At 30.8% G+C, this 13,349-nt stretch overlaps 1 protein-coding gene across 2 annotated transcripts; it reads left to right on the top strand.

Annotated features, from left to right (window-relative positions):
* The first annotated feature begins 6 nt into the window (after window positions 1-6).
* Window positions 7-10,099, top strand: LOC134721465 (cilia- and flagella-associated protein 45-like). Of its 2 annotated transcripts, XM_063584513.1 has the most exons (10): window positions 7-169; window positions 1,780-2,078; window positions 2,281-2,425; window positions 3,166-3,336; window positions 3,779-4,126; window positions 4,426-4,533; window positions 5,605-5,912; window positions 6,316-6,540; window positions 7,372-7,439; window positions 9,065-10,099. In XM_063584513.1, coding segments are annotated over exons 1-10 (1,677 nt in total). In that variant the 5' UTR covers window positions 7-166; the 3' UTR covers window positions 9,067-10,099. The 2 variants fall into 2 exon arrangements, with proteins under 2 accessions (XP_063440583.1, XP_063440582.1); XM_063584512.1 differs by lacking the exon at window positions 7,372-7,439.
* Window positions 10,100-13,349: the final 3,250 nt, after the last annotated feature.

The raw sequence follows: 13,349 nt of genomic DNA, 5'->3' as shown, positions 1-13,349 counted from the left end.
TCATAGGCACATGGACAATTTAAAGCGCATAGGCGACAGTGAAATATTATCTTCTCTTGATTAGCACGCCCTCTGTATAGAGTTTCCATAACTACACGTTGTAAATACATGTCTGCTGCTTGTTTATGCATTAACTGTTTCTAATACTTTACTACAAAATATCAACATGGTAAGTCATAAAAACACTTGCAGTTTTGAGAAAACAATACACGGCATCACAATGATCTATTTAACTTATTGAAATGTCCTCGTTATTTTAACAATATCATGAAATACTAATATATACAAAAGTTGATTTGTACAATGTCGGCCAATCAAGATTGGTCATCCTGTCGAGTGTCAGCTGTTAAATTAAATATAGTATCTTAAAATGATAATATGTCTGTAGTTGCAGTAGATCCTTGCAGTGACAATCAATATTTTGTTTCATAACTAGGTATTTGATCTAAGACTGACTAAGAATAAGATATATTTGGCATCTTAATTAAATTGTTGCCTCCACCTATATGATGTCATAGTCTCATGTGTTTTCGTTATATTAAGAATGCATTATTACGATTCCATTGAAAAAGCTTGCATAGTACGAAAAACATATGACATGATCTGACCATATATTATATATGGAGTACCACTAAGTTTTGGAGTACTATATACAAGGTTGGGCGGTAAATACCACCCCCTGTATTTAGGTATCGGGATCGTTCGCCCTGATTACATGTTCGCCCTAGGTTCGTTCGCACTGAGTTTGTTCGCCCTGGTAGTCCGTTCGCCCTATATTCATTTATGATATGTATTATGTATATTATGTTACATCAATGAACGAAATATATTTATATATATTAAAATTTATGTATATCTATTAAAAGTTAAATACAGAATATATGCCAAATTTATATTAATTAAATAAAATTCTTGGCTGCATTGTTACACTTAATTTTATTAGGTATACAATTACTTTTAATTAGTTTACTGTTGATTGAAATTTTATTGCTGATTAGGTGTCATTTGAAACCTTTGATATCACTGATTGTTATGTAAATTGTCTTTGATGGATTAATAATTTAGTCTTCAGTTGTTTTACATTTAAAAATACAATGTAGTCATGTAGTGCTGAAATTCACAGAAGCTTATATTTCCTAGTAACGTAATTACATACAGATACCTTGAAGTCACAATATCTTGTAGTCCTGAGATGTACTGAAACTGATAACCTAGAATAACAGCTAGCTTTAGACAAGTTAACATGAAACATCGTACATATTCGGCAAAATTGTAGACTGACTTCAACACAATCAATTATATACACACAAAGCAACACTATACAAAAAAATCAGGGCGAACGAACTCGGGGCAAACAGGTATTAGGGCGAACAGAAACTAGGGCGAACAGAAACTAGGGCGAACCAGAATCAGGGCGGACGGACCTGGATTCCTGTATTTACCAGTGGTATTTACATAATTACCGCCCCGAACAATACTCCCCAAGTGGTCAATACTGGCAAATACTGGTCAATTGAAATTTTCATGTTTGTACCACTAAGTTTTGTAGTACTATAGTCTATATAGTAAAGCAACTATGTGCACTGATTTCCTTGAAAATATCAATGCATATTGCTAAATTATTTACCAAATGTTCATAATGTATCATAATGATCAACAAGAGGTATCTAAATAAAGTTGTCAATTTTGCTGGTTTTAAAATAACTTGTGCTCTATCACAACGTACATTTTGTACATGACATATTGTTTGCAAAATTTTATTTCTTTTTACCATTTCAGCCTGGCAGCGCAATATCAGCTGTTGGGAGCCATTCTTCAGCCTCCTCAGCATCCAGACGTGCAAAAACAAAAAATTACAGAGTAGTTAGTCACTCATCACAGGTAGATGAAAATTTATTTGGAAAACCAACCCATGTTGAGAAAAGACAAGAGATGTTAGAAGAGAAATGGACAAATGATGATCTATCAATAGAACAGCTAGCCAGGGATAGAAGTGCAAAACGTAAAAGTAAAGGAAAGAAAAACAAAAACAAAGAAACAGTCCAAGTTATCACAAAAGATTTAATTAGAAATTTAATGTAAGTGTTATTCATGTATCTGTTATTAGAAAAAAATGATGAAAGAAAAATGTATGGTCCTAAGACATGTAAGAACATGAAGAACATTTTATCATGATTATAGTACAATGACATTATGTGCTATTTTTTTTACCAAAAAATGTTACCTTTTAGAATTATTGGCTCAAAAAAAATCATCTCAATGGATTTTTTTCTTTTTCAGAGTTCCAACAGAAGATCCATCTGGACAGAGTATTGTACTACCAAGATATGAATTCCATAGAATTGTTAACTGTGCTCAAACTTTAACCAAAGAACAAAGATTGGCACAACTTGAACAAATCAAGAGAGAAAAAGAGGCAGCTATGGTAAATTATATTTAAAATACTCTTTTTATAAAATGTGTTGTATGTTGATTTTGAAATCAATGAGGCATAATTGTTTTGTTGCATGGATTAAGATGAAAGGACAAGTATATAATACCATTCACACCTGGATCTGTTAATTAATGACATTACTACCTACCGTAAAAATGTCGGATTATTCATTTCCGAATTGACGGATTCAGAAATCCATAAAAATAAGTTTCTGTACATGTATGCTTACCCAAATGAATCCCTAATATTAAAGAATGTATGAAGACTGTTTAATCTAAGTCATACAACTTTGCTAATAACGTATGTTTATGTTAAATTGTTTAATTGTAAAAAAAAAATTCTTTGTTCAAGTCTTGTATTCATCTGTACATGTTGAGTTTAAGCTTTAATCTTTGCTTTTAAATTTTATCATGTACAAGAGGGGCGAAAGATACCAGAGGATCAGTCAAACTCATGAATTGAAAATAAACTGACAACAACATGGCTAAAAATGAAAAAGACAAACAGACAAATAAAACTACACAGAAACAACACAGAAAACTTTAGACTGAGCAAATTGCACAACTAACAATAACAGAATAATGTGAATGATTTTTTAGACCTTTAATAATTTCTTAGAAAAGATAGCTCATTTAATGACATGTGTTGGAATTTCACGGCCAGTTCCAATAATATTAGCTTACAGTTACCTTTGTGTAAGTAATGAGATATACATCTTTTTTTCTTAACAGGAAGCAAGCCAACAACGTAAAGCTTTATTCAAACAGCTTGACATGGATAGGAGGAAAAATGAGAAGCTCAATGACCTTGAGGAAGAAGCAAAAGAAAATGCAGAACATTTATTATCCAAGGCAAATGAAATGAGACAAGAACAAGAGGATGAAATTAAACATCTTAATGAGGTACACATTGTGTTAAAAGATTGATATGGATATGTGTTCATACTTGATTGTTGCTATTTTCTATCACAAAAATAAAAAAGTTTATAAATAGTCCAAAAATTACCTGCATGCAGACCTGAGATGAATCATTTAACACCAACGAGAAAAATAGTGGATCCTCTTTTCTAGTAGATTCCAAATTTAACTCTTCCTGGAAATCGAAATCAAAACAAAAGTTCATTTTAACAAATTTTGAATAATCAATCTGATTTTTGCTAATTTTAAAATCAAGCTCTTAAAAGGAACATGCAGATCTAGTCTCAACCTAAGTCTATTCATTGTCTGACATTAACCTTGGTCATTTGGAAGATAGTTTCTTATTTAAACAGTTAACCGTATCATAAACATGATAATTATTTTTACTAATCTATATTCCTATTAATATTTGTCATTTCTTTTTCAGCTTATTTTAAATGCAAAATGCCATGCAATTAGAGATGCACAAATACTTGAAAAAAGGCAGATTTCAGGTGAAATGACAGAGGAAGAGAAAAGATTGGATGTTATGATGGAGGTTGATCGACAGAATGCCATCAAAATACAAGAGGAAATAGAGAAACGAAGGAAAGAAGAAAGATTAATGGGTGCTGCCAAATTATTAGACCAAATTCAGGAAAATGAACAAGAGAGACTCTTTGATCTTGAACGTAAAGACCAAGAAAATATTCAGATGCAGAAATACATTGAAAAAATGATGGATGAAGATAGAACTGGTTTAGAAAAGAAGAAAGTAGAACAGACACAACTGAGGGTTGGTATAGTGATTCAAAAACCTTGATTTAAATATATATTTGATCAACCGAACTTACTGAATCGGCTTAAATATTTCAACTGTTGAACAGTCAACATAGTTTTGTAAAAGTAACAACTAATTAATGTATTTTTTTTAAAATAAGCATTTCTTTTTTGTAGAAAAACACTTCAAGATAAGTGTTAACATACACAGAAAAAATATTTTCAAATAAATATTGACTTTTTCAGTACTTTTCAGATTCATGGCAACTTAGCAATCTCTATATTTATTTTATGATGTTTTTTCTTGTTTAACAGGAAGATTTGAACAAGGCTAATGCAGATCAAATGAAACGTAAAGTCATTAAACAAGAACAAGAGCAGGTGGAGGAACAGAAAGTAATTGAATACATGAAACAGAAAGCAGTAAGTTGGATACTATAAATATTTTTTTTTGTCTCTTGTTTTTTTTTGTCAAATTGAATGGTATAGCATATTCACAGGTTCCTAAAAAAATAATAGTACATATAGTATTGTATTATGCTAGTTGTTTGTGGTCTGGATATTGGATATCATTTTTTGCAACTTTCATATTCTAAGATTTTTTGTTTTTTAAAATATTTTTATGCCCCACCTACGATAGTAAAGGGGCATTCTAATATGACGTCCTTATTATGCTTTGTAAACAAAGCCATGTTCTAATGAGCACAAAAAATATGTTTGACACATGCGCCTGAACTTACTGTTTATATTAACGTTGTTTCCATCGTTATCCTTTTAAATATTTACCTTTTAGCAGCTAACATAAACTTTTACTATATATTTTTATCAAAGAACATATACTTGCTCTGCTCGTAGTTTTTAAACATATCAAATATGAAATGTAATATACAGACTCCTCCGGGAGGACACGGGAACAGCCAAACATTCTTATGGTATTTTTGTACGCTTCGACCTTTAAATATATTGTATTTGTCATATTAGAATCGAAATAATTCCTTCATGTCATGCTCTATGCTCATTTTACCATGGGTAGGCATTAAATTTGACCACATTTTACACCTCGCTAACGCTCAATGTAAAATATCGACAAATATAATGCCTACCCATGTTAAAATGAGCATAGAGCATGGCATGAAGGAATTGTTTCTCAATTATGTTTTCTGGTCTGTGCGTCCGTTAGTCCGTCCGTTAGTCCGTCCGTCTGTTCGTTCGTCTGTCCATTACACTTCAGGTAAAAGTTTTTGGTCAAGGTAGTTTTTGATGAAGTTGAAGTACAATCAACTTGAAACTGAGTATGCATGTTCCCTTTGATAAGATCATTCTAATTTTAATGCCAAATTAGAGAATTTATTCCAATTTCACGGTCCAGTAAACATAGAAAATGATAGTGCGAGTGGGGCATCCGTGTACTGTGGACACATTCTTGTTTTTTATAATTATCTTTGAAATTGTACATTGAATGTGGTAATTTTACTCAAATGTATTGAATAATAGGAAAGAGAAGCTGCTTACGAAAAAGAACAGGAAAGGATCAGAGTTGAAAAAGAAAGAGAAACTGCAAGATTACGAGCCATGCAAGAAAGAGCTAGGGATGAGCAAGCAGAACGGGATGCTCTCAGAGCTAAACGGGCACAAGAAAAGACAGAAAGAGAGTGGCGTAAGAAAGAAGCAGAGGAATCAAAGAAGAAGGCAGTGACAGAAGCTATGTTGATTCAAGCTAGAGCCAATCAAATGTCACAGAAAGAGCATTTCATGGCAGTTCAAGCTCAGAGGGAAAGAGCTGAATTCGAAAGGGTTCTCAGGTATGTGTAACTGAATGTTTTTGTAGAGTTTATGACTTCAAATTTGAAAGAATTGATAGCTCATTAAAAAAAAAAAAAAAAAAAAGGAGAGGCATAAGAGATTATGTAAAATATTGTATTAAAAACAATGTATCCTTTATTGTTAAAATAATGCAAGTGACCTTCACATCTTAGGTCATAATAATGTCATGTGACTGTGAGGAACACATGCATACAATGACATAAAGTCAGAAAAAAAAATAAGTTCTCATTCAAATTCAAAATGCTTATTTACAAATATGATTTAGCAAGTTAAAATAAAATATATAAAAAGAATGATGTAATGGATTATAAATGTGCATTTTACATCAAAATGTTATACACAATAATCAGTATTTTTTAAAGTATTATTTTATTTTTATAGGGCACAGAAAGAATTGGTTGAAAAAGAACGACGTGAAGAACATGAGGCCACCAAGAAACGTCATACTCATGCTGATGATGTCAGAACCCAGATTCGCCAGAAAGAGGCTCTAAGGGTAATGGAAAGAAACCAGTTCTTTGAGGAAGGAGTCAAGCTGGATGAGGAGGCAAGACATCGTAGACTGAAACTGGAAGATGTTAAGAAGAAGAAATTGAATGAATTAAGGTATTTACTCAAATATATGATCTTGAAAATATTTTACTTACATATCTGTTTATAATGTAAATTTATAATTATTCTACATGTAGCTTTCATAAAAACATTGCTTATATACATATCTATTTCTATAGTATCTATCAATAGTAATTTAAAAACCTCTTTAATGTTTATACTAATAATATTTATATGGATCTTTGGATAAATGTCTTTTATATTGAAATACTTTCATGAGAGACTCCTCTTGTGTGTGTGTCTGTGTTCCAAGTAAGGGACTTATCTTGGCATGTATCACTGTTATATATGAAAGTAGTTCCTGCTTAAATGATTGTTAATAAATATATAGCTTGCACTTTAAAATGTAGATTGGATTGCACATATTATTTTTTTCAAATGAATTTGGTGACTGTTTTTTTAATTTCTGATAATCTGAAAGAGGAGTGAAGCATTTAAAACTATAGAATTATCAGTATTGAAAATCTTGGACAAAAAAAAAGGAAAACACCTATTCAAACTATTGATAGGGATGACAAACTATGTTACTCTAGTGTTTTGGACATTAATAAATATTAGTCTAGACTTTGTTACTTTACTGAATAAGGGCATGAACATATTTTTTCACTCAAAAACCTTGCTGAATTGTCTCTGGCAGTCTATATCAACCATGTAAATTATAAAAAAAAACAGGATAAAAAAAATCACAAGAATAGTTAATAATTGTTATTTACAAATTATAAGGATTGAAAATGTAAAAAATGTAACAACAAGCACCTGTGAATACTATTCATTCAATATAAGTTCAAATATATTTTTATTTAATTTTATTATTGTAAAATACAGAGCTGCTGGGATACCAGAGAGATATGTATCGCACGTTGCACACAAAGTCAATGTGGTTACAACTGCATGTAAGATCAAATGTGTGGCTATGTAAATTATTTCAGGGGTTGACATGCACTTTGCTGAAAATAAATTGTTTGTTTATGGAAACTTGTCCAACTTTGCTTTAAATCAATGAGGATACTGTTGTTCAGCAAATTACTTAGTAATTTATTAATTTATGTGATAAATTACAAATATTTATCTTCCCAAACATGTCAGTCTTATATTTTCTCATACAACTAACAAAAAAGCCAACGTTGGAAAATTTCAAAAAATTATTCTGAATGGGCATTGGAAATTTTATAACTCACTAATTGTAATTAAAATCTATGATTATTTCCCTTTCAAAGTCGAACGTTAGTTTCCATATCAAACAATTTAATCCAAACAACTAAATGAACAAACATTAATAGAATAGATAAATGACACCAGTCAAATTAATTTAGTTTTTTATTCAATCATTCTGTATATTTCTTTGTGACATGCACATTGCAATGTACATTATATTTTTCTTTTTCAATATATTTATATTTGTTTGTTCATAAAAGATTGTCATTAAGAAATGCAGTGCTAATAGTGCTATCTTAAACATGGGATTAACTGTGTGTGTGGCTTTACAATAATGTATGCGGGTTTGAATGACTGAATCCCATTTCCACCCTCATGTTTGATATAATATATTTTTTTGTAATTATGTTTAACCATTGATTGAATAATTCAGAATTATCTAACAGCAGGGATCAAAGATTTAGGGTTTATGACCTATGGGTACTTAGGTTACATTCACTAAGCGCAGCAATGCAAAACATTTTGGCTTTTATGCACCTATTCTAGAAAGCCTTGTGCAATATAAAAAATATACATATTGTCTTATAAAGTTCAGTTGAATTTTTCTTTTAAAAATAAATATTCATTTGAATTTTTCTTTTAAAAATAAATGTTTTAAATGAGAATTTAGTCAAACATTGTTAAAATATAATGCTCAAATCAAAACAATTATTACATCAAGGTCTCTTTTTAAATTTAAAAAAGTTTTTGTGAGATAATAAGACTAATTGAAGTTTATGTCTTGTCACTGTGATAATATGTTTTCCTTCTTTAAGGGAAAGGGGGGGGGGGGGTAAACAAAATTAGGATTGTAAATAGAGCACTAAATTTTCATAGTATTTTACAAAATGACATTGTCAAACTTCAAAATATATTTATATTCTCAGTACTTCATCCATTGTTTGTAGGTCACTGTCATCCATGTTTAAAGGAAAAACAATAGTGTATTTTTTGTTATGCCCACAATGCATTTGGATAAATGTAAACAAAATATTGAAGTACATTTAATAAAAAAAAAAATATGTTAAAAATGTCTTGCTGTAACTATTTTATTACATCATTGTCATGTTTATTATACATATTATACCTTTTCACAGAATTTTAAAATTGTTAGTAGAATTTATTTCAATTTAAAATATATACATGTATAAAAACATTTATTTATATATATACTTTGAAGAAAATATTGGTAAACCAAAGGTTAACTTAATATTTTTTTGGTGTGCATATATATATTCATCTTTTTCAGGAAATTTCTTGTGATATTTTAAGATTTAAAAAAATGCAGACATGGGAGATAACTCTTTTCATTTTCATTTTTCAGAAATGCTGGAATACCTGAGAAGTATTTGGCTCAAGTGGAAAGAAAAATAGCCCAGCCTCAGCACATCAGTACATAATCATTAAATGACACTAAGACATTGACAAGTAAATTATGGAGGGAATAAAACCTCATTTATTGAAAGAAAGAAAAAAAATGGAATTTTACATCATCTGATATGAAAGACGTTTTTACATATCTTATTTTATGAAATACAAGTTGAAAATTTGTATATTATTTGTCTTATTTTATTCAGTTTCTTTATAATTTTATACAGGATAGAGGATGATATTTTTTGTTTTAATATTATAGCTTTTAATTCTTAAAATAAGGGATGTAAGCATTTGAGATTTAAAATGCAGAAATTCTTAAGAGACCTGAATTTTGTTTCATGATTTATAACAATTATGTCAAATATATTTAGTTGGTATTTTTTTTACTTTTTATGGTACATTTTCACTTGTTTATCTGGCCTTTAATTCAAATGGTTTGATTGGCTGTAGTTTTCAATGAAAGATATATATTTTCTTAGAATTATGAATTCCTGTTACATTTATCCTTGGGTACCAATTTTCTTTGTTAGATAATAAATCAGTAAAAGAAAACTAAATAAAATTTATTTTGGTTGGTTTTTTTTTATCTCATGGAAATAACAAATCTTAAAAAAATATTTTTTTGAAAGAAAAAGAAAAACACCCAGAAATAAATTTTAATCAATCATGATGTTATTTTTTATTATTGTATGCAAGACTGTGATATTTTATTTGTAAATTTAAATGTAAACTGTCAGATATAGTGTATGTGGTTTAGAAATATAATATTTATACATATTGTTTCGAAAATAAAAATCATGTGACTAATTTTGTGATATCAAGTGCTAACAATTGTTCCTACAAAAAAAAGATATTGCAGTAAATGCACTGAATTTATTTCACTGCCAACATGAAGAAGAGGATGACAAGCATAGTTTTGTATATTGTTTAAGGAATATCTGTTCTGTTTTCTTTTAATTGAAATTAAAATTCTTAAAAAAACCCATATCATACTTTTACTGCTCCATTCCAGTCCTATTTTAAAATATCTATTTTTATTGATGAAACTGTTTTTTTGGTACTTTTCAAGTTGAATTGAATTTGGAATCTGTTTGCCATTTGAAAATACAATTGTATGACGATTTCCTGTCCAGTTGTAGCAAAATGTGATTATTGTGAAACCTTATTATCAATAATTAATCATTGCAAAACAAAAAAAATGTTGCCATCTCTGAAATTAAAGCTCCTTCAGCAATTTAGAAAGGACCAGAAGGGACTTGTATTTTGCATTTGCCAACAACAGATAGGGGCATGCAGTTTTACCATCAATCCAATCTAAAATATGCAACATTGAAGTGAGGACTTTTTATACGACTGTTTTGCGTCATATAATGGTATGATGTTGTCGTCTGCGTCATCAGTAGACACATTTGGTAAACGGTTAATAACTTGAGTTTAAGTCAAAGGATCTCTATGAAATTCAATAAGAAGGTTCAATACCACAAAATGAAGGTACGAATTGATTTAAGGATGATGGTCCCAACCGTTTAGGAATTAGGGACCGAAAAAGGGCCAAAACAAGCATTTTTTTACTTTCAGGATAATAACTTGTGTATAAGTATTTCAATTGCTCTGAAATTAAATCACAATTTTTAATACCACTAGAAGAAGGTTTTAATGAATTTTTAGGGTTATGCCATATGGTGCCAACAATTTAGGAATTAAGAACAAAAAAGGGGTGAAAAACAAGCATTTTTGTTGTTTCTTGACAATAACTTGTGTGTCAGTTTATGTTGTACCACAAGGTTCCATATCACAAAAGGAAGGCTGAGTGTTGTGCATTAATTATGGTTTCAGTTTAATATTTTATACTCTTTTATTTGCTTAACGTTTTACCGCCATTCACGTAACAATAGGCACGCAACATCGTCACTTGTCGACGTCTCTTTGTATATCTAAGACTCTATAAAAGCATACAAAACATTGAAGATGCTTTTGTGTTTAGTCGCCTTTATTATCGATACATCCAAAACACTGAGATTGAGTTTGGGGGTAATTGCTCAATTCATGCAGTATTTAGGGTCCCAAAAAGTGCAAAATCAAGCTTTTTTTCATGTTACAAGACGATAACTTGTAATTAAGAGTATGGATCTCTCTGACATTGTACTACAAGGTTCCATGTAAAGAAGGGAAGGCTTGGATTCAGTTTGGGGTTTATATCTTTGAACATTAAGAAAAAAGGGACAAAAAGAAGCATTATAACCTGATTTTTGTGACAAGAATGTCGGTTATTGATTTGGGGATGTACTGCAGGAGGCGGTGAAGTCGGGCGGCAACCAAATGTTGTCCCTGCATTTACCCATGAATCGTTCAACCAAAGCTTTTAAAATTTAATATGTTGTTACAGACAACAAAATGAAGGTCAAGTTCAATAATGAGGATTTTGACTTAAACCGTTCAGGAGTTATGGTTCTTGGAAGATTGAAAAATGGCATTTCCAGGCGTGTCCGTGAATTTACTCATGCAACCAAAGCTCCCCAAATTTTTATATGTTGTTACAGATGACAAAATAGAGGTCAAGTTCAATAATGACAATTTTGACTTTTACCGTTCAGGAGCAATGGATCTTGAAAGTTTGAAAAATGACTATTCCAGTCCTGTCCCTGTATTTACTCATGAACTGTTCAACCGAAGCTTTTCAAATTTTAATATGTTGTAACTGATGACAAAATGGAGGCCAAGTTCAATAATGTCAATTTTGACTTTTACCATTCAAGAGTTATGGTTCTTGTAAGATAGAAAAATGGCGTTTCCATTCATGTTGTTGCATTTACTCATGAACCATTCAACCTAAGCATTTCAAATTTTAATATGTTGATACTGATGACAAAATTGAGGTCAAATTTGATATTGACAATTTTCACTTTCACTGTTCATCAGTTATGGTTCTTGTGATATTGGCAGGACACAAATAAATGTAAATAAATCCGGTTTGCTGTCGTTGTGACAGCCTCTTGTTCTAGTTTACAGAAGCATTTTTGTCGAGCCTGCAACTTTTGTTGCAGAAAGCTCGACATAGGGATAGTGATCCGGCGGCGGCGGCTACGGTGGCGGCAGTGTTAGCTCACTTCTTAAAAGCTTTATATTTTAGAAGGTAGAAGACTTGGATGCTTCATACTTTGTATATAGAGGCCTCATGTCACGAACTTTCCGTCAGTCACATGTCCAATGTCCTTGACCTTATTTTCATGGTTCAGTGACTACTTGAAAAAAAAGTTAAGATTTTTTGAAAGGATAAATTCTCTCTTATTATAAGTAACTGAATAACTATATTTGGTATGTGCGTACCTTGCAAGGTCCTCATGCCTGTCGGACAGTTTTCACTTGACCTTGATCTCATTTCATGGATCAGTGAACAAGGTTAAGTTTTGGTGGTCAAGTCCATATCTCAGATACTATAAGCAATAGGTCTAGTATATTCGGTGTATGGAAGGACTGTAAGGTGTACATGTCCAACTGGTAGGTGTCATCTGACCTTGACCTCATTTTCATGGTTCAGTGGTTATTGTTAACTTTTTGTGTTTTGGTCTGTTTTTCTTATACTATATGCAATAGGTCTACTATAATTGGTGTATGCAATGGTTGTAAGGTGTACAGGTCTACCCGACAGGTGTCATGACTTTTACCTCATTTTCATGATTCAGTGGTCAAAGTTAAGTTTTTTAGTTTTGGTCTATTTTTCTAATACTTTATGCATTAGGTCAACTATATTTGGTGTATGGAAATATTTTATGATCTATATGTCCGTTACGCAGGTTTTATTTGACCTTGACCTCATTTTCACGGTCCATTGCTAAGTTTTAAAAGTGTTTGTGTTTTCGTCTGTTTTTCTTTATTTATAAGCAATAAGTCAACTATATTTGTTGTATTAAAGAATTGTTAGCTGTACATGTCTGCCTGGCATGGTTCATATGACCTTGACCTCATTTTCATGGTCCATTGATCAATGTTTCATTTTCTTGGTTAATGTTGAGTTTATGTGACAGTTGTAATAAAGCTTTATATTTAGGTCTATCAAGATAGTATCAATGATAAGTAAAGAAGGCGAGACATTTCAGTGTGTGCACTCTTGTTTATTCAATTACTGCTTAATCAAAACTTTCCAGAGTACATTTCAATCTAGTTTTCTTCATAAATAGATGTAGACTTGTTATATTATTATGTCTTTATAAACTTAAGTTGTCAAGTTGTCTAAT

The sequence above is a fragment of the Mytilus trossulus genome, chromosome 6 (assembly GCF_036588685.1).
Source record: "Mytilus trossulus isolate FHL-02 chromosome 6, PNRI_Mtr1.1.1.hap1, whole genome shotgun sequence".
In the NCBI taxonomy this organism is placed as follows: domain Eukaryota; kingdom Metazoa; phylum Mollusca; class Bivalvia; order Mytilida; family Mytilidae; genus Mytilus; species Mytilus trossulus.
This window is presented reverse-complemented; position numbering and strand designations above follow the sequence as displayed.

What these genes read in the sequence shown, in the direction of transcription:
- LOC134721465 (XM_063584512.1), top strand. An exon ending in AAATTAAACATCTTAATGAG is followed by an intron (nt 3,337 to 3,778) that starts GTACACATTGTG and finishes TTTCTTTTTCAG; the next exon opens with CTTATTTTAAATGCAAAATG. An exon ending in GAATTCGAAAGGGTTCTCAG is followed by an intron (nt 5,913 to 6,315) that starts GTATGTGTAACT and finishes TTATTTTTATAG; the next exon opens with GGCACAGAAAGAATTGGTTG.